We start from the raw sequence: 21,924 nt of genomic DNA, 5'->3' as shown, positions 1-21,924 counted from the left end.
GCAGTGACTCAGTAGAGGTGTACAAAATGATCAGAGGTATAGATAGAGTAGACAGCCGGAGACTTTTTCCTAGGGTGGAGGTAGCTTTTACGAGGGGACATAGTTTTAAAGTGAGTGGAGGTAGATATAGGGGAGACATCAGAGGTAGGTTCTTTACTCAGAGACTAGTCGGGGTGTGGAATGCATTGCTGAAGAGGGTAGTGGAGTTGGCCTCATTGGGGGCATTTAAGTGGCTATTAGATCGGCATATGGATGATAGTATAAGGTAGAGGTGGATTTAAGGCAGAACTTAGGATTAGGGTAAAAGTTCGGCACAACATCATGGGCCAAACGGGCTACACTGTGCTGTGTTGTTCTACGTTCTATGTTCTATGCTAGCACCTTGCCTCCAACACCATAGGCCCTTATCTTTCTCAGTAGCCACCTGTGCAGCACCTTGTCAAAGGCCTTCTTGCAGCCCAGGTAGATAACACCCATTGGTTCTCCTTGGTCTGCCCTGCTGATACTTCCTCAAAGAATTCTAACAGATTTGTCAGGCATAACCTCTCCTTGATGAAACCATGCTGACTTTGCCCCATTTTACCATGCACTTCCAAGGATTCAGAGATCTCATCTTTCACAATAAACTCCAAAATCTTACCCATAAGCCAAGGTTAGGCTAATCAGCCTGTAATTTTCTATCTTTTGCCTTACTCCCTGCTTAAACAGGGGTGTCATGTAGCGATTTTCCTGTCCTCTGGGATGCTCCTTGCCTCTATCGATTCCTGAAAAATCACCACTAACACCTTCATTATCTCTTCAACTATCTACTAAAAAACTCTGGGTTGTAGTCCATCTGATCTAGGTGATTTATTGACCTTCAGGCCATTCAGTTTCTTTAGTACCTTTTCCTTGATGATGGCCGCCATACTCAGCTCTGCCCCCTGACTGTATTGAATTTTTAGGATATTACTTGTGTCTTCCATTGTGAAGACTGACGCAAAGTTCAGTTCCTCAGCCATTTCCTTGTTCCTCACTACTATCTCTCCAGTGTCATTTTCCAGGTGCCCAATGCCCACTTTTACCTCTCTTTTGCCCTTTATATATCTAAAGGAACCCTTGCAGTCCTCCTTTATATTACTGGCCAGCTTCTCCTCATATTTAATCTTCTTCCACATTTTTTTTTGTAGCCATCTGTTGGTCTTCATAAGCTTCCCAATCCTTTGGTTTCCCACTGCCCTTCACCCAATTATATGCTTTCTCTTTTGCTTTAATGCTATCCCTGACTTCCTTAGTCAGCCATGGTTACCTCATCATCCCAGCTACTATGCATTTTTTTCGTAGGGATGAATTTTTGCTTCATCTCCTGAACTACTCCTACAAACTCCTGCCATTGCTGTTCCATTGTTTTTCCTGCTAGGTTCCTCTTCCAATCAATTTTGCCCAGGTTCTCCCTCATGCCTCTGTAGTTACCTTAATTCAGCTGTTAATACCATTACTCTGATTCTATCTTCTCCCTCTCAATTTGCAGAGTAAATTCTATCATATTATGATCACTGCCTCCTAAAGGTTCCTTAAGCTCCCCTACTAAGTCTGCCTCTTTACACAACACTAAATCCAGTATTGCCTTTTCCCTGGGCCCCACCACAAACTGCTCCAAAAAGCCATCTTGTAGTCATTCCACAAATTCTTTTCTTGCAATCCACTACCAACCTGATTTTCCCAGTCCACTGGCATATTTAAATCCCTCATGATCACCGTGACTTTGCCTTTCTTACACACCTTTTCTATCTCCTGGTGTATCTTGCGCCCCAGCTCCTGACCACTGTTTGGAGACCTGTGCATAATTCCAACTGTGGCTTTTTTCACCTTTGTGGTTCTCAGCTCTACCCACACAGATTCTACACCATCTGACCCTACCTCGTTTCTTCCTATTGATTTAGTTTAATTTCTTACTAATAAGGCAACCCCACCCTCTTTGCCCACCTGCCTAGCTTTTTGATAGGATATATATCCTTGGATATTCAGATCCCAATCCTGATCCCTTGCAGCCACGTCTCTGTAATACCCACCATGTCATATGTGCCAATTTGCCTTCTTTCTTATACTGCGTGCATTCAGATAAAACGCTTTCAGTCCTGTATTAACCCTCCCTCTTCTCATTGTCACTCGTTTAACCAGTCTGCTTGAAGTTTGATTCCTAATCCTTTCCAAACACGCTGTCCGATTTCTGTCCATGCTGGAGACTTTAATAACCTCTCCTGAGTTCTTCTCTCCTGTCATTTTTTTCATGTATTTCCACACAGTTGAATCCACCCCTACAGATGTTAACCTGTTACTTTGCTCCCCACTGGGGAAAGTTTTACCCTTCCTTTCCCCTCCACTTTCTAGTTTAAAGTCCTGTTGACCAGCCTATTTACCCTTTTTGCTAGAACATTGGTCCCAGCACAGTTCAGCTGGAGACTGTCCCACCAATACAGATCCCTCCTGTTCCAATACTGAAGCCAGTGCCCCATGAAAAGGAACCCCTCTTTCCCACACCACTCCTTTAGCTAGTGTTTACTTCCCTTATTCTCATGCCCCTATGTCAATTTGTATGTGGATCAGGCAGTAATCAGGAGCTTACAACCCTTAGGGACTTGTTCTTTAATTTCGTTCCTAGCTCCTGATAACCGCTGAACAGGTCCTCTTTCCTAGCCTTGCCTATGCTGTTTGTCCCAATGTGGACCAAAACAACTGGATCTTCCCCATCCCTCTCCAGTATCCTTTCAAGCTGGTCAGAGATATCTCTTACCCTGGCACTGGGCAGGCAGTGCACCATGTGGGACTCTCCATCGTGCCTACAAAGGATACTATCTATTCCCCTGATAATAGAATCCTCTACAACTACCACTTGGCTTTTTGCTCCCAGTGGTCAGTGGTCACCCTGTGCAGTTGTCAGTTGGCTCATCCATCTGCAGCCCTTTTTCTCATCAACACAGGGCCATGGAGAAAGAGCAAAGGAAGGAGAGTAGTTCAATAGCTCTTTAGCACAAATTGGCCAAATGACCATCTTCTGTGCTATTCCATTCTGAGGATGCGTAACTAATGACAACTGGACTGTGTGAAGAGTTTCAGAAGAAAAATCTTTGGTTGGGTCCCACTTTACTGTGTTGAACAGTAATCATCTATGGTTTTTAACAGAGTTGTCAGGTCTAATGGCTAAAAGAGTATGGCCAGAACAGGTTCTTAGTAAGGTTATGCTATTGCTATTACTCCTGTTTTCTATGTACCTATGTGTCTACATTGCCAGATTCTCCTCAGACCTTGTTATTAGCAGCATTGATTATAAGCTGATACATATAGTCATTGCCCTGCTATTAAACACGAGTCCATCTCTCTCTTTCTCTGGAATCCATTTAGATACAATCTGGAGAGCATGCTTTCTCATCACTCTCGGCCAATCAATGGGAAACCTGCAATGCACCCTCCTCAGGAGAGTTGGATCCCACCTGACTATGATAAGCGTTCACACACTGAAATGTCAGACCGTGGAAGCTGGATGGAGCAGAACTCCAGAACACCATCCGAATATGGTATGGCTGCTATTCACTCAAAACTTGCTTTGTTTGTTTGTTTTACCTTGGCTTGACATCTATAATCTGAAATCTGCCCCTGTTTCGTCGCAAATTCTTCCACTAGATTCAAAATTCGGCTTTGATGATATAGAGAAGACAGCGTTGCCAGTTTTGATGGCACACAGAAGTAAGGTGAGCAAATACATACCTAAAAATAATTTGCTCGTTGTTTTTAACAAGATAAAATAGAAAGAACTGCAGATGCTGTAAATTAGGAACAAAATCAAAGTTGCTGGAAAAGCTCAGCAGGCCTGGCAGCATGCGTGAAGGGAAAAACAGAGTTAGAATTTCGGGTCCGATGACCCTTCCTCAATTCTGACGAAAGGTCACCAGACCCAAAATGTTAACTCTGTTTTTACCTTCACAGATGCTGCCAGGCCTGCTGAGCTTTTCCAGAAACTTTGATTTTATCCCTGCAAATAGTTTGATAACTATTCTTACAAGATAATGGATCTGTATTTATATCTGTTTTGGGTGTGCTTGTTTACTTACATTCCTTCTGGTCCCCCATCATTGCAATGTTAAAATTCCCATCCTTAGACCTAGATCCCTTTCACTCCCTATCTCTGTAAACTCTTCCTGTAGAATCCTCTGATATTTCTGATTATCTAGTACTCTAGGCTCACATGCACTCTTCACTTCCTTCACTACGTAGCTATGCCATCAGCTGTTCGAGCCTTAAACTGTGGAATTTTCTTCCCAAGCATTTTGGTCTCAGTCTCATGCTTTCAAAATAAAATCTCTTAAAACCTAGTGCATTGCTACTGCTGCCCCACCTTTCTTTGTGCCCCTCCCCACCTTTCTTTGCCTCCCCCCTTGAAAGTGCTCGGTCAAATTAGAGTATGGTTCCACAAAACGTTAAGCTGCACCCTGATACTTTATGCTGTACTTATTCTTGTGTGAGTCTAGCCAGTGAGTTTCAGCACTCACTGTGGAGAACCTATTCCCATTCTCACACAAAAGCCCGAAATCATTTCCTGTCTCAAGTTATTTTGTCCATTAATGTATTGGAAGGATTTGCAAGTTGAGAGTTAACTTGTTTGGCTGCATTATGAGCACACTATTCTTGGTTCATCTAGTCCTAGGGTGGTCCTGGTTCTGAGGCAGAGACACTACCCACTGCAAGATTGTTGTGGTCATTGTTTTGTTCCTCTAGCCCAGGGATGTAACTAGGAACAGAAATTGTTGATTCAGCCTTTCCAACCTTCGACACTGCTCAGTTTGAACATGATTTGTAACACAAGTTACATCACCCACCACAGCTCTATAATCCCTTTATACCTTTATCCAAAAGAAATCTATTGATCTCAGTCATGGAAGTTTCATCTCTTCCCCAGGACCTTTAGCTTATTGAGAGGAAGCATTCCAGATTGCTACTTTCCTTAAAATAATAACAGGGAATACTGGAAATTGGAATTCAAAACAACAAGAGGTGGAGGAATTCAGAAAAGAAATATGGTTGGTTAGGTGGATGGGGCTGACCAGTTTGGAGGGGCAGCAAGTTTGAGACCTGTTGAAAAGAAAGGCGTGGGGTATGGTCAGGTCCAATGGTGTGAAGTGAGGGAATGTGGGGTTGTTGTTAGGTTGAGGTCTGGTGGGAGGTTTAGGAGATGAGAAGCTGGAACCAAGAAGGGGTCTGCTCAGGGTTTTGTGGGAGGTGGGGTGGGCAGGGTCATCGGTTCAACTTGTCCCTGCTGACCAATTTCCTCAAACTAAATGAGTCCCATTTGCCTGTGTTTGGCCCATACCCCACTAAACATTTCCTATTCATGTACCATCCAGTTGTAACTGTATCTGCATCGATCACTTCCTCTAGAAGTTTATTCCACATATCAGCCACCCTCTGTGTGAAAGAGTTCCCCTCAGGTCCCTTTTAAACCTTTCTTCTCTCACTTCATAAATATGCCCCCTCATTTTGAACTCAGCCACCCTAAGGAAAAGACTTTTGCTATTCACCTTATCTATGCCCCTCATGATTTTATAAACCTCTATATCGTCATTCCTCAAACTCCGATGCTCCAGTGCAAATAATCCCAAACTATCCAGCTGAACCAACACTCCAATCCCGGCAACATATTGGTAAATCTTTTTCTGAGTCCTCTCCAATTTAATAATATCCTTCCTATAGCAGGGCAACCAAAATTATTCACAATACTCCAAAAACGGCCTCCTCAACATCCTGTACAATCTCAACATGACGTCCCAACTCCTCTACTCAGCGATCTGAGCAATGAAGGAAAGTGCGCTAAATGCCTTTTTAACTACTCTGTCTACCTGTGATGCAACTTTCAAAGAACAATGTACTTAAATCTCCAGCGATATCAAGGCGTGGAGCTGGGTGAACTCAGCAGGACAAGCAACGTCAGAGGAGCAGGAAGGCTCTCAGAGGAGCAGGAAGGCTCTGAAGAAGGGTCTAAGCCAGAAACGTCAGCCTTCCTGCTCCTCTGATGCTGCTTGGCCTGCTGTGTTCATTCAGCTCTACACCTTGTTATCTCAGATTCTCCAACATCTGCAGTTCCTAGTATACTGAAATCTCTAGGTCTCTCTGTTCAACAACACTTACCAGGGCCATACCATTAACTGTATACGTCCAGCCCTTGTTTGTTTTACCAAAATGCAAGACCTCGCATTTAACCAAATGAAACTCCATCTGCCACTCCTCAGTCCATTGGCCCAATTGATCAAGATCACTTTGCTGTCTTCGGTAATGTTCTTCATTGTCAAATATACCACCAATTTTGGTGTCATCCACAAACAGAATAACCATGCCTCCCAAATTCTTATCCAAATCATTTATGTAAATGACAAAGTGGACCCAGTACCAATTCCTGTGGAACACCACTGGTCACAGGCCTCCAGTCTGAAAAACAACCATCCACCACCACCTTCCGTTTCCTACTGTCAAGCCAATTTTGAATCCAATTGGCTAGCTCACCCTGAATCCTATATGATCTAACTTTATTAATCAGTCTACCATGTGGAACTTTATCAAAAGCTTTACTAGAGTCCATGTAATCAATACCTACTGCTCTACCCTCATCAATCTTTCTGGCCTACGTCCTCCACAACACATTGATCTTTTAAGAATTAATACCAAATGTACCGAATAAATGTACCAGACATGTCGGATCAGATAACTAATTTTATATCCATTCTTAATAGTACTTTAAGTCTGAATCTGTGCTGCTTATGACTCCATTGTTAGTAGGATGAGGGAGTCTATGTAAAGCAGGGATACATTATTATCTTTCCAGTGGTGCTGTGTAATATTACAACACAGAATATGCTGTGCTGGGAAATATAATTAATGTCCCAATGTTCAAAAGGTTATATAAAATGTCTTTCATCTGTTGGCTTGATATAAGCTGATGAGTGAAAGTGATTGGCTACCCTATCTCTAACATCACCCCAACTCTAGTAGTGGGGTATAAGCAGTATTTTAACACGTGGTTATCCCATTTCAATTAAAATGTAATTCCCTAGAAAATGAAAGAGTATATTAGCAAGATTTTCTTCAGTAAAAGAGAAAGGCATTTCAGGATGTACTAAGCACAAATAAGAAATAAAAACATAATATCAAATCAAACCTATGTATAAAAATCAATAATATGTTTAAAAGGAACAGTGTCTGGTACTGACAGGAAGATGAAATGTTACACAGTTGAATCATCCATAGAATCCTTGAGATGTTAAACTTTTAACTAGAGACAACAGTTTCATGGTTGACTTGTATCCTCAGCAGTAGAAGAATTTGCAGGCCTTTGAATAATTGTTTCCCTAATTCACTTTTTTGCCAGGTGTTATATTGCAAGATGATGAGGGAACAGTCAGAGAGAGAGCAAGAAAAAGAGAGAGAGAGGAGGAAGGGCGGTCTTGTCAAAAATTCATTTTCCCCGTTTCTCTTTTGCTCAAACTTAGCTATTAGAATATAGTTCATTATGAATTACAAAGCCTAGTTCCTTTGTTTTTCCAACTGGCAGTAATATGTAAAAGTACCATTCACATGTGAATTAAACAAGAGATGTTAATGTCATGATGCTGACCCAATCCCATTTTAATGTCTTTAGATAAAATGGTAATTTCAACAAAGATAGTGAACCGTAACTCGTGGAGTGCTGAAGTGTTCAGTTCTTGGGCCTCAATTGTTTATAATAAACATCAATGATCTGCAAGCAGGGACAGAATGTAACATAGCAAAATTCATGGATAATACTCAAATAGGCATGAAGCCAGGCTATGATGAGGAGATAAAGAGTTTCCAGATGGATATTGATAGGCTAGCAGAATGGACCAGAATCTGGCAGGTGGAGTTTCATGTGGATAAGTGCAAGGTTGTCTTTTTTGGCCAGAAAAATAAAAGGGCAAATCATTGTTTCAATGGAGGGCAGATTGCAAAGTGGAACATTGCAGAGGGATCTGGGCATCATTGTGTATGAATCACAGAAAGCGAGTCTGCAAATGCAGCATATAATAAGAAAGGCAAATGGAATTCTAGTATTTATTGCAAAAGGACTGGGTTATAAAAATAAGAAAGTGCTGCTACAATTGTATAAGGCATTGGTGAGACCACGCCTGGAGTATTGTGTCCAGTTCTGGTCTCTTTACTTGAGAAAGGATGTAGTGGCACTGGAGACAATCAGAAGAGGTTCACCTGGTTGATTCCAGGGATGAAAGGGCTATTGTACGAGGTAGGTACTTGAGCTTGTACTCACTGGAGTTCAGAAGACTGAAGGGGGAATTGATTGAGGCACATAAACTGCTAAAGGGGATTGATAAGGTGGACGTTGTCCCTGGTGGGACAGTCTCAAACAAGAAGCCATTAGTATAGAGTGAGAGGAGGTAGGTTCAAAACTGAGATGAGGAGAATCTACTTCTCTCAGAAGGTTGTGAACCTGTGGAACTCACTGCCCCAGAGCGCAGTGGAAGCAGAATTAATCAACAGATACAAGAAAGAAATAGGCTTGTTTCGGATGAAAAGCAGGATAACGGGCTAGGGGGAACAGGCAGGAGAGTGAAGTTGAGACCAGGATAAGATCAGCCATGATCATGTTAAATGGTGGAGCGGGTTCAAAGGGCTGAATTGCCTCCTCCCGCTCCTAATCCCTTGTTCGTTTTACTTAAACAGGATAATTGATCATTATCATATTTCTGTTTGTCGAGTTTTAGTGTGGGCAAAATTGGCTGCTATTTCCACCTTTTGTGCCTTTTGTAAAAGACAATGTAGAAATTTTTATTGTCACAATAGCAGTGACTGGGATTATGTATAAACATGGAAACTAACTTGTTAATCAAAGTGTCCAGTGCAAACATGACTCAGTTATAGTGTACATCAAATAGCATGTCGACAAGCTTTCTATCTGCAGACGTGCTGTCTTTCTTTCTTGACAGGATATTCTTAACCATGTCATAGATGATATTGAGATATTTAACGGTAAGCTTATTCAAGCTACCGGCTCCAACTCTCGGAAGGAGAAGAAAAAAAAGAAATCAAAAAAGCAGAAAGGTATGTTTGCAATGCAGGAACCCCTGTATTCCTGATTTAGCTATAACTGTTGTGATCCCAATGGATGTTACTTCTGAACAGGTCAGATCCCAGACTGAAATCTGGCTTGACAGATAATTTTTTAAAAAAATTAATGACATAGTCTTTCACTGAAACACAATCAGGTAGTATTACAGTGATAATGGGAACTGCAGATGCTGGAGAATCCAAGATAATAAAATGTGAGGCTGGATGAACACAGCAGGCCAAGCAGCATGTCAGGAGCACAAAAGCTGATGTTTCGGGCCTAGACCCTTCATCAGAGAGGGGGATGGGGAGAGGGAACTGGAATAAATAGGGAGAGAGGGGGAGGCAGACCGAAGATGGAGAGGAAAGAAGATAGGTGGAGAGGAGAGTATAGGTGGGGAGGTAGGGAGGGGATAGGTCAGTCCAGGGAAAACGGACAGGTCAAGGAGGTGGGATGAGGTTAGTAGGTAGATGGGGGTGCGGCTTGGGGTGGGAGGAAGGGATGGGTGAGAGGAAGAACAGGTTAGGGAGGCAGGGACAGGTTGGACTGGTTTTGGGATGCAGTGGGTAGAGGGGAAGAGCTGGGCTGGTTGTGTGGTGCAGTGGGGGGAGGGGACGAACTGGGCTGGTTTTGGGATGCGGTGGGGGAAGGGGAGATTTTGAAGCTGGTGAAGTCCACATTGATACCATTGGGCTGCAGGGTTCCCAAGCGGAATATGAGTTGCTGTTCCTGCAACCTTCGGGTGACATCATTGTGGCACTGCAGGAGGCCCATGATGGACATGTCATCTAAAGAATGGGGGAGGGGAGTGGAAATGGTTTGCGACTGGGAGGTGCAGTTGTTTATTGCGAACCGAGCGGAGGTGTTTTGCAAAGCGGTCCCCAAGCCTCCGCTTGGTTTCCCCAATGTAGAGGAAGCCACACTGGGTACGATGGATGCAGTATACCACATTGGCAGATGTGCAGGTGAACCTAAACTTAATATGGAAAGTCATCTTGGGGCCTGGGATAGGGGTGAGGGAGGAAGTGTGGAGGCAAGTGTAGACCACTGTGATTCCATCCCCTATTCCCAATTCCTCCGCCTCCGCCGCATCTGCTCCCACGATGAGGCATTCCACTCCCGCACATCCCAGATGCCCAAGTTCTTTAAGGACCGCAACTTTCCCCCCACGGTGATCGAGAACGCCCTTGACCGCGTCTCCCGCATTTCCCGCGACACATCCCTCACACCCCGCCCCCGCCACAACCACCCCAAGAGGATCCCCCTCGTTCTCACACACCACCCTACCAACCTCCGGATACAACGCATCATCCTCCGACACTTCCGCCATTTACAATCCGACCCCACCACCCAAGACATTTTTCCATCCCCTCCCCTGTCTGCTTTCCGGAGAGACCACTCTCTCCGTGACTCCCTTGTTCGCTCCACACTGCCCTCCAACCCCACCACACCCGGCACCTTCCCCTGCAACCGCAGGAAATGCTACACTTGTCCCCACACCTCCTCCCTCACCCCCATCCCAGGCCCCAAGATGACATTCCACATTAAGCAGAGGTTCACCTGCACATCTGCCAATGTGGTATACTGCATCCACTGTACCCGGTGCGACTTCCTCTACATTGGGGAAACCAAGCGGAGGCTTGGGGACCGCTTTGCAGAACACCTCCGCTCAGTTCGCAACAAACAACTGCACCTCCCAGTCGCAAACCATTTCCACTCCCCCTCCCATTCTCTTGATGACATGTCCATCATGGGCCTCCTGCACTGCCACAATGATGCCACCCGAAGGTTGCAGGAACAGCAACTCATATTCCGCTTGGGAACCCTGCAGCCATATGGAATCAATGTGGACTTCACCAGTTTCAAAATCTCCCCTTCCCCTACTGCATCCCTAAACCAGCCCAGTTCATCCCCTCCCCCCACTGCACCACACACCCAGCCCAGCTCTTCCCCCCCACCCACTGCATCCCAAAACCAGTCCAACCTGTCTCTGCCTCCCTAACCGGTTCTTCCTCTCACCCATCCCTTCCTCCCACCCCAAGCCGCACCCCCAGCTACCTACTAACCTCATCCCACCTCGTTGACCTGTCCGTCTTCCCTGGACTGACCTATCCCCTCCCTACCTCCCCACCTACACTCTCTCCACCTATCTTCTTTACTCTCCATCTTCGGCCCGCCTCCCCCTCTCTCCCTATTTATTCCAGTTCCCTCCCCCCATCCCCCTCTCTGCTGAAGGGTCTAGGCCCGAAACGTCAGCTTTTGTGCTCCTGAGATGCTGCTTGGCCTGCTGTGTTCATCCAGCCTCACATTTTATTATCTGCATGTAACACGAGTTAAAAAAATTTTTGACATTCACAGTAAAAAATAATATTCTGTCTGCCCAACAACGCCCCTTTATGGTGCTCAAATATCAGACAGAATTTCCTTCTTGATCACATGTGTTGGCTTGATTAACTGTTGCTGCCAATTGCTGGACTTGAGCATTTGATAGCTTCTTTCTCAAGTAGTCACACAACTGGGCTCAGATTTTCTCAGCTTCAGACAACCCTTCATTCTTCTAAACAAACATTTTTGGTCTGGAACTTTCAAACTAAACTCCCTACTCCTTTCCTCAGAATTCTAAGCTATTTCCTTTCCGCTGGAGAAACTGTTTATCATGTCTCAATTCCACCAGTGTACTGTGAACTGAAACTAAGCTAGATCTGTTTCCTCTCAGCAAAAAGAAAACAACTCTAAATATTTCTAAGTGAAAGGCTAATGATCTTTAATGTTTATTATCTCTGCCAACAAGAATCTGCTGATGCAAACAAGTTCCAATTATTTTAGCAAGAAGTCTCTCTCAAACTATTTTGTTTTTTGTTAAAAAGACCACGACACCAGAAATAGTGGACAAGATAATCATTGAGCCTTTCATACACACAGATCAAAATCCACATGCCACTAATTCAAAACCTGAACTCTAAAATAAATGGCATTAAAATCTATATGAATCATACATCTTTTATCACACAATGGATTGGCTTCAAATATGCAAAGTAGATTAAGTTCTGAAAGCAGCAGCAGCAGCAGCAGCAGTAGTATTTTGATTATTATTATCGATGCATAACATATTTGGCAAAATCCTTGCCCCAGTCATATCTGTGACACAGTGTGGTTAAACTACCTGATTTAACTTCTCTATTTTATCTCTGCTGGTTGAGCATTGAAGTGTTGCTACACCTGTAAATGGACAAGTAAGTACAGTCAGCCAGTGACCCTCCACTAACTGGGCTTTCTGTGCATGTTTCCTACAGAAGCGCTCCCTCCTGAGAAAGAGTATGTGGATTGTCTGCAGAAGCTAAAATACGCCTTTAATCTGATTGTAAGTACAAGAGTGGAGAAAGCCAACAGGATTTTGCCGTCACCACACTGACAGAAGAAAATCAAGCACTGAAACATACAAATGCAATATGTGAACATCACGACCTTGGTTGTGAACTGTGGCTCAGTGCCTCAGGGACTTCACTCCTTTACGTTGCCCATCTCTCTGCTGTTTTTGTATTTGTTATCTCCCCTTCATTGAATCAAACACTCAAGAAACTTCTCCAGAAAAGCTTGATAGCACAGCAGATGCACAAGCAAGTCTTTCAGATGGCTACATGATCTATCCCTTCTCCCCTCATTTGAATGCTGTGTTGAAATTGTTACAGTGTCGCCATGGAGATTTCAGAATGAAATCCCTCCTGTAATACAATAAGGTGATTTCCCCTTTTCCGCTGCAATTAATGACCCAGCAGTGATTGGCATCCTGCCCACAGTTTCAATCATTTACTCTCTCCAGTGATGCATACTAGCAGCAGTCTGTACCATTTTAACTACGAAGGTATTTAAAAGTGATGATGAATTCTGTTCTCTCTGTAGAGCAACCTGGATGCTTATCTCCAGGATCCAAGTGCTAATGACCTGATTCACATTTTGTTCAAGATTCTTGAATTTGTAAGTTAATGTTCCTGAACTTTTCATTTTCTTTTGAACTCTGCTGTTTCTTGGCCTCGTGTGCAGCAACAAATCCTCCTGTATCTAATGAGACATGACGAAACTGTAGAGAAACAAGTGAGAACAACTATAGAGAAGCGAGGCACTGAATAAGCTTCTTTACTAACCTTTCTCTGATTTGTAAGAACTATTCAGTTCTGCAGTGTCATCTCAATTGTTAAGGTCAACAAATCCTGCAGGAGCTGAGAAAGCCAGTCAGTAATCTACTATTGTGTACCTGAAATTGCTGTTCCCTTCTCAGGATTAAGAATGTTTGACCACTGTCTCTTTTCTCTTTCAGTAGTTTGGCGTGGAGAGGGTTTTATAGCTTTATGGTTATCTTACAATGATCAAGAAATAAGAATGGGGAGAATAGGAGCAAAATTCAGGGGCATGGTCACAGAATAATGGAATAGTCATTTAAAACTGAGATGTGAAGGGAATTCTTCTCTCAGAGGGTGGTGAACGTCTAGAATTCTCTTCCCTGGAGAGTTGTGGAGTCTAGGTCACCACAAGTATTTTGTAAATATGTAGCTAGGCCTTTGAGACATCAAGAAATCGAGAGCAATGAAGATCTGGTACAAATGGGGAGTTAAGGCAGGTCAGTAATACCCACATCCTAGAAGTGAATAAAAACAATTGTGAGCATTTCTGAAAATGATACATTTTGTCAAAGCTTTTTGCCTTGAGGTCTTCAGGAAAATTCACAAGAATATCAATTCAATGAGAAAGACCAACACTTGCACTAGAGGAGAAGAAAATGCTAATTGGTTGGACACTAATAGGGACATTGCCATGGAGAATGCATCTATTAATGCTGATTGGTAGCTAACTATCAGAATTTCTTTAAATTTTAAACCAAGCAGAGTCTGATTGATCAGGTTATTGTTATAAAGTCGAGTTTGAAACCCCTGACCGAGAACTAAAACTGAAATGCCCAAAAAACAACACCTCGCCCTATAATCTGTAAAAGGGCTGTTAAAAGTGGTCTGGCTGCTATTCAGCAACTTTAAGTGATTAAATAAAATAAATCCCTGATTTCCAGTCCCTAACCACCTGCATTCCCCATGCAGATGGCCTAAAGGCCCACCGCTTCTTGCTGTCCCACAGGCCTGACCAGTCCCCCTCCACCGACACCCTCATCCGCCTAGCCAAACTCGTCCTCACCCCCAACAACTTCTCTTTCAATTCCTCCCACTTCCTACGGACATGGGTACCCGCATGGACCCAAGCTATGCCTGCCTCTTTCTAGGTTACAATCCCGCTTCCTTACCTGCACTGGCCTTAAACTCCACCTCTTCCTCCGTTACATTGATGACTGTATCAGCACTGCCTCATTCTCCCACGAGGAGCTCGAACAGTTCATCCACTTCACCAACACCTTCCACCCCAACCTTCAGCTCACCTGGACCATCTCTAATACCTCTCTCCCCTTCCTGAACCTCTCTGTCTCCATCTCCAGCAACTATCTAGAAACCGATATCCATTTCAGACCCACTGACTCCCACAACCACCTAGACTACACCTCCTCCCACCCATCTCCCTGCAAAAATGCCATCCCCTATTCCCAATTCCTTCACCTCCGATGCATCTGCATTTTTGCAGGATGGTGGGTGGGAGGAAGTGTATTCTAGGTAGCTGTGGGAGTTGTTGGGCTTGAAATGGGTATTGGTTTCTAGGTGGTTGCCAGAGATGGAAACAGAGAGGTCCAGGAAGGAGAAAGAGGTATCAGAGATGGTCCAGGTCCAGCTTCTTGCAAAAATGCCACCCCCTATTCCCAATTCGTTCGCCTCTGTCATATCTGCTCCCAGGATGGGGCATTCCACTCCCGTACGTTTCAGATGTCCTCATTTTTCAAGGACCGCAACTTCCCCTCCTCAGTGGTCGAGAGTAACCTCGACCATGTCTCCCTCGTATCCCAAAACTCATCCCTCACACCTTGCCCCCACAATAACAAACAAAACAGAATCTCCCTGGTCCTCACGTACCACCCCACCAACCTCAGATTCCAACGCATCATCCTCCCAACACTTCTGCCATCTGCAATCTGACCCCACCACCAAACACATTTTTCCCTCCCCACCCTTGTCTGCTTTCCGGACAGACCACTCTCGACTCCCTTGTCTGCTCCACACTCTGCTCCAGCCCCACCACACCCGGCACTTTTCCCTGCAACCGCAGGAATGCTACACTTGCCCTCACACCTCCTCCCTCACCCCCATCCCAGGCCCCAAGATGACTTTCCACATTAAGCAGATGTTCGCCTGCACATCTGCCAATGTAGTATACTGCATCCACTGTACCCGGTGTGGCTTTCTCTACATTGGGGAAACCAAGCAAAGGCCTGGGGACTGCTTTGCAGACACCTACACCCGGTTCGCACTAAACAACTGCCCCACCCAGTCGCGAACCATTTCAACTCCCCTCCCATTCCTCAGGCGATATGTCCATCCTGGGCCTCCTGCAGTGCCACTTCGATGCCACCCAAAGGTTGCAGGAACAGCACCTCACATTCCGCTTGGGAACCCTGCAGCCCAATGGTATCAATGTGGACTTCACAGGCTTCAAAATCTCTCCTCCACCTACTGCATCCCAAAACCAACCCAGCTCGTCCCCGCCTCCCTAACGTGTTCTTTTTCTCATCTATCCCCTCCTCCCAACTCAAGCCCCACCCCCATCTGCTACCTACTAACCTCATCCCACCCCCTTGACCTGTCCGTTCTCCCTGGACTGACCTATCTCCTCCCTACCTCTCCACCTACTCTCACCTTTACTGGCTGTAAGCCTGCCTCTTTGACCTGTCTGCCTCCTCTCTACCTATCTTCTCCTCTATCCATCTTCTATCTGCCTCCCCCTCTCTCCCTATTTATTTCAGAACCCCCTTCCCCTCCCCCATTTCTGAAGAAGGGTCTAGGCCTGAAATGTCAGCTTTCCTGCTTCTCTGATACTGCCTGGCCTGCTGTGTTCATCCAGCTTCACACCTTGCTATCTCTGATAAACTTAAATTAGTTATCACATCATTGTTTCCATACTCAGGATATCCAGCAAATGTTATCTAATTGCATGCAATCTTGCACAACTTGTTGTGACTTTTGCAAGTACAAGATGGTTGGGTAGAAACAGTATTTTCCTTGCTGTGAACAACTGTAAGAACATGCCATTTGATGTGAACTGCCAATTAGTTTAGATTAGATTCCCTACAGTGTGGAAACAGGCCCTTCAGCCCAACAAATCCACACTGCCCCTTGAAGCATTCCACCCAGACCCATTCCCCTATAACCCACACACCCCTGAACACTACAGGCAATTTAGCATGGCCAATCCACCTGCACATCTTTGGACTGTGGGAGGAAGCCCATGCAGTCACAGAGAGAATGTGCAAACTCCACACAGACAGTCGCCCGAGGCGGGAATTGAACCCGGGTCCCTGGCGCCGTGAGGCTGCAGGGCTAACCACTGAGCCGCCGTGCCGCCCAATCTTTGGGGCATTCATTCTACATACCTAGCATCACATTGGCATTGATATTCATTTACACCATTATTCATTGTGTGATAAGCAGAACATGGGTTTTGGCTTGATAATGGTATCTTTTTGGTGGTGAACACTGCTCATGTTGCTATTGCGATGTAGCTGCATGAAGCAGCAGTTTCACCTGTTGCACAGGATAACCTGAAGTACATAAGAAGTGTCCACATCCCAGATCAAAATAGTCCAATGAATGGGAAAGTCAATATCCTGACAGCATTGCATTCATTTACCATTTCAATCAAGTATCACCCAGTTCATGCTTCTCTCTTGGTAGAATGGTTAGCAAGTTTTGAGAAGATTTGTAGCTCAGGTTGAGGTTCTGGATGTGAGTTTGCTCGCTGAGCTGGAAGGTTCATTTTCAGACGTTTCGTCACTATTCTAGGTAACATCATCAGTGAGCCTCCGACGAAGCTTCGTCGGAGGCTCACTGATGATGTTACCTAGTTTGGTGATGAAACGTCTGAAAACTAACCTTCCAGCTCAGCGAGCAAACTCACATCCAGAATGGTTAACTAGACATGGAAACCCCGAGTCATGATTGTGGATTTGGATACCAAGTTTTACTGATTACAGATTTTCGGTCCCCTCCTCGGTCCATGATTGGCAAACATATCTTCAACCATCTGAGCTGTGGAGCAGTAGATTACATCACTGCTTCTTAATCAGGAGTTCAAGTCACACTCCAAGAGTTGAACACATTGATTTACTGCCATTGAATTGAGTGGTTTGGCTGGCCAATTCAGAGGCAGTTGAGAATCAACCACATTGGAGTCACAAGTAGACCCTACAAGGATAGGCAATAGTGAACAAGATGCGTTCTTTTGGCAATCAACAACGGTCTCACGGCCATCAGCAGATTCTTAATCCCAGATATTTTGCATTGAATTCAAGTTGCACCATCTGCCATGATGGGGTTCGAACCCAGGTCTCCAGAACATTAACTGCATTTCTGGATTAATAGTCTAGCAATAACACCATCTGCCCCTGCACCAGCTTATTAAATGAACATCATTAACTAGTGCCAAGCTTCTGCTTTCTCTGCATACCGTCACGCATCAATTTATCCAAATAATGAGCTAATCCCTCTTGAATGCCTCAATTGAACCTGCCTCCACCACATTTCCAGACAGTGCATTCCATTCTGTAACAGCACGCTGAATGAAAGAAGATTTTCGTCACATCTTCCCTGAATATCTTGCAGATTGCTTTAAATCTATGTCCTTTTGTTCTTGTTCTCATAACAAACCAGGAAGAGTTTCTCCTGATCCACTCTATGCAACCTACTCATGTAAACTTCACTTGGACCTGGGTGGCACGGTGGCTCAGTGGTTAGCACTGCAGCCTCACAGCACCAGGGACCTGGGTTCGATTCCAGCCTCAGGCAACTGTCTGTGCGAAGTTTATACATTCTCCTCATGTCTGCGTGGGTTCCCACAGCCCAAAGATGTGCTGGTTAGGTGGATTGACGATGCTAAATTGCCCCATAGTTTTGAGAGATGTATAGATTGGGGGATGGGTCTGGATGGGATGCTCTGAGGGTCAGTGTGAACATGTTGGGCCAAAGGGCCTGTTTCCATACTGTAGGGATTCTATGATCTATAATCTGCTCTGCTGCAAGGGAGTGTGAGACTGTTGTAGTGCCCACTTTTGAAGATTTAAAGCAAAGCCCTGTTATGTTCTCAGAAGAATGACAGTTTTATGAACGAAGACTCTAGGCTTTTCAATTGTGGGGGCTATGAGATTGGTTCTGTTTCGGAAAAACCACAGCACTATTTCAAAGATAATGGGAACTGCAGATGCTGGAGAATCCAAGATAATAAAATGTGAGGCTGGATGAACACAGCAGGCCAAGCAGCATCTCAGGAGCACAAAAGCTGACATTTCGGGCCTAGACCCTTCAGCACTATTTCAAAGATCAGTCGTGTCCTGCTCAGTCTACACCTGTCTAATCAATATCATGGAAATGTGTTATCCGGTCACGGTTCAAGGTTGTAGCACACATTAGTGCCCAGGGCGTAGACAGGAAGGGGGTCGAAGTCTTGAAAGTAGATCTTAGGCTGGAAGGTAGGAAATTAAAACTCAGAACCTCAAAATCATTATTATTATTCTGAATTATTCCTGGAGTTAAGGCCGAGTGAGCATTGGATTTAGTGAGCTAAGACCATCTTAGCATGAGATTTTTTTTACGCCAAAAATTTATTTGTTTTTCCTATTGAAAAAATACATTCTTCTCCTCAGATCCTGAACAACCTTCCAAAGCCTGACCTGGCACAGAACGTGGTTGTACCTTTCCTGATCCCAAGTGCAATATATCTCATCAGCTCAGTCACAAGTGTGGAAGAGCAGGTCATCTGGAGGTCTTTAGGAGATGCGTGGAGCATGCCCAGGTTGGTGAACATACAGCAATCAGGAGTGTACTGTCTTGTCATTATTGCTCATTCATTGATCCCACGAGGCTGAGATGGAGAGAGCTTTACACTGTTCAGCATGGGGAGGGAGGAATGCGTTTTCCTGTTGCATTCTCAGTTGGGAATTTGCCACTTTCAGTGGAGTGACTGTTCCATGTTGGCCTTGTGGAGCTGGAGGCTGCCATGATGTCACAATTGTTTGTTATAAACAAACTATGAAGCAACTTCACCCTGGCTGCTTTTTTACCGAGCGGAGTTCCTGGTCTGGGTTCACATAAGCAAATTATTTCAAATAAGTTCTTCCCATTGTCATGGGGCACCAGGTCAAGCTAATTAGCTGACAACACGGCCAAAATCAGGTCACTTGGATAGACCTATACCAACTTTTTTGAGTTGACCTTGAAGAAAATCATTCAATGGCACTGAAAGATTAATTCCATTTCTCTCTCCACAGATGCTGCTTGACTGACTGAGTGTTTTACAGCATTTCCTGCACTTCTTATAACGATATATTGCTGTTTTTAAATGCAGGTCAGATTGGCCAAATGGTGAGAGTTTTCCAAGTTATGTCCCTACGTTCACTAGTGGTTGGGAAATACCACCTCTGCAGCCATTAACATCTCAAACACCCAATCTGAAAGAACAGGTACTGGCTGGGCAGGAAGCCCATGAACTTTTTTTTAATTAAATCTCCTTACAGAGAAAAGATTTCTTTTCCAGATGGCCCAAACCAGCAGGAATTTAGGAGTCATAGATTATTGTTTCTGAGTTAGTCTCTGTCTATGTTTGTCAGCTTGTGAGGATCCCCTTGTGTTCCAGAAGATCACGAGTGCAAGATCCGCTCTAAAAGAGGGGACTACAGCTTTATTGCTGTCAATTTTAATAGCAGTGAGGTTAACTGGTTGTAATTAACCATAGTTCTCTGAAGCAGTTTTGAGCAGTTACGCACTCTCAACCTCAGCATTATTTTGTCAATGACATTTAGACCAATCCTTGCTTGGGAGAGTTTGCCACGATCACATCAGTTTCCACATTTCTTATAAGTACATGAGTGACTCCAATTCTAAAATACTTCACTGTCTGTGAAGACACCCAGATTATGAAAGATGCTACACAAATGCATTTCCTTTCACCACCTCAGCATGGTCAGAAGCACTCGGCAGCCAATGAACTATTTTTGAAGTGTAGTCATCGTTGCCGTGGAGGAGATGGGGGTCACCAATTTGTTCCCACAAACAGCACAGCAATGACCTGTTCCAGTGACATTGTCTTATTAACAGAAGCTGGCAGGGTGCCATGCTCCATTATTTAAGCATGTGCCTCTGATAGATCCATGCGGCTTATGGTGTTGCAATCACATTCCCCCATCATCAAATGCTCCCTAGTTTGAACTCATATCTGAGAAGTGTCAGATAAACAGATTTGAACCACACCCCAGCAGGAGTGATAGTCTTCGGGTGACCTCCTGAGATCAAATAAAATGAATAACTTTATGAATTGCTTGCTAGGTACAATGCAGAATAGGGCTTATGGGTCCTGCTCATTCGTTACATGATTGTAGACACAGCTATTTCCTGCTGTATGTCGGAGATGCTCTTAAATATGGACTTAATGTAAACTCAGAAATGTTTACAAGAAAACCCCCCTTTGGAGGACCCCTTTGCTTTTCATTCAATCTCTTAAAATGTTGAATTGGACCAGCAGTGTACATGAGAAACATTTCCAAACTCCATTGAGAGGCTGCCCCCTTGTGGCATGGCTAATGAATGGTTCAATTTGACACATGACAAAAAAAACTACATTTATATAGCACCTTCCACTCTAGTTTAAAAGTCCCAATACTCTGACAAGCGCATTATCCATCAAAGTTTGCCATACAGGGAGAAACATAGGACAGCTGATGGAAATCATGATCGTAGAATTACTTTAGAGGAGTATCCTAAAGTGGAATATTTAAGTAGAGAATTCCAGAAGGAAATGATCCAGGCAGCTAAAGGAATGGCTGCCGAAGGTGGAGCAACATAAATAAGGGATGTGGGAGGTGCCTGGACTGTACCTGCACAGAAATCCTGGAGGGCTGTATGGTATGGCAGGAGGGAATGTGGGTTTTTGATCTTCTGAACAATGCAACTGATAGCTTACACTCTAATAGCCAAGCCCAGACTCAACCTCATGAAATTTTAAATGAACCACAGAATTATTATGCCCCAAAGGGAGGCCATTCACCCCATTATGCCTGCACTGTCTCTCCAAATGAGCATCATGACTTAATGCCATTCTCCTGCCCTTTCCTCATAATCTCATGCCTTCTTGAATACTTCGATTGAACCAGCTTCTGCTTCACTTCTAGTCAGTGCATTCCAGGCCAAAGCACTTATCTTCTAAAAAGTTTTACATTGCATTTACTTCTTTTGCAAATAACTAAATGCAAGTCACTCTTGATCTTGGTCCTTCTGTGGGTTGGGCAGTTTCTGTCTATCTACTCAGTCCAGACCTCTCATGATTTTGAAAATATCAATCGAATCACCTCCTAGCTTTCACCTCTCCAAAGAAAACAGCCTTAGCCTCTCCAATCAGGTGTCCCAGAGGCTCAGTGGCTAGCACTGCTGCCTCACAGCACTAGGGAACCTGGTTTGATCCACCCTTGGACGACTGTGTGGAGTTTGCACGTTCTCCCCATGTCTGCGTGGGTTTCCTCTGGGTGCTCTGGTTTCCTCCCACAGTTTAAATATGTGCAGATTTGTGGATTAGCCATGGGAAATGCAGAGTCACACAGATTGGGTGGGATGCCCTTTGGTTGGTCAGTGTTTCTTTTCATGCATTAACAAGATGAGGGTGTCACTGGTTAGGCAGCATTTACTGTCCAT

The 21,924-nt window shown here is 44.4% G+C and overlaps 1 protein-coding gene across 1 annotated transcript in view; it reads left to right on the top strand.

Annotated features, from left to right (window-relative positions):
• LOC125462747 (epidermal growth factor receptor kinase substrate 8-like protein 3) overlaps positions 1 to 21,924 on the top strand; it is an 87,159-nt gene that overhangs the window by 48,518 nt on the left and 16,717 nt on the right. Inside the window, exons 8-14 of the mRNA XM_048553068.2 lie at positions 3,382 to 3,554; positions 3,661 to 3,728; positions 8,985 to 9,099; positions 12,400 to 12,467; positions 13,007 to 13,081; positions 18,888 to 19,036; positions 19,589 to 19,703. Of these exons, the coding sequence (XP_048409025.2) occupies positions 3,382 to 3,554; positions 3,661 to 3,728; positions 8,985 to 9,099; positions 12,400 to 12,467; positions 13,007 to 13,081; positions 18,888 to 19,036; positions 19,589 to 19,703 (763 nt within the window). The remainder of the gene's footprint in view (positions 1 to 3,381; positions 3,555 to 3,660; positions 3,729 to 8,984; positions 9,100 to 12,399; positions 12,468 to 13,006; positions 13,082 to 18,887; positions 19,037 to 19,588; positions 19,704 to 21,924) is intronic.

The sequence above is a fragment of the Stegostoma tigrinum genome, chromosome 21, assembly GCF_030684315.1.
Source record: "Stegostoma tigrinum isolate sSteTig4 chromosome 21, sSteTig4.hap1, whole genome shotgun sequence".
NCBI classification, from domain to species: domain Eukaryota; kingdom Metazoa; phylum Chordata; class Chondrichthyes; order Orectolobiformes; family Stegostomatidae; genus Stegostoma; species Stegostoma tigrinum.
Note: the sequence above shows the minus strand (reverse complement) of the source record. Positions and strands in the feature narration are given on the sequence as shown.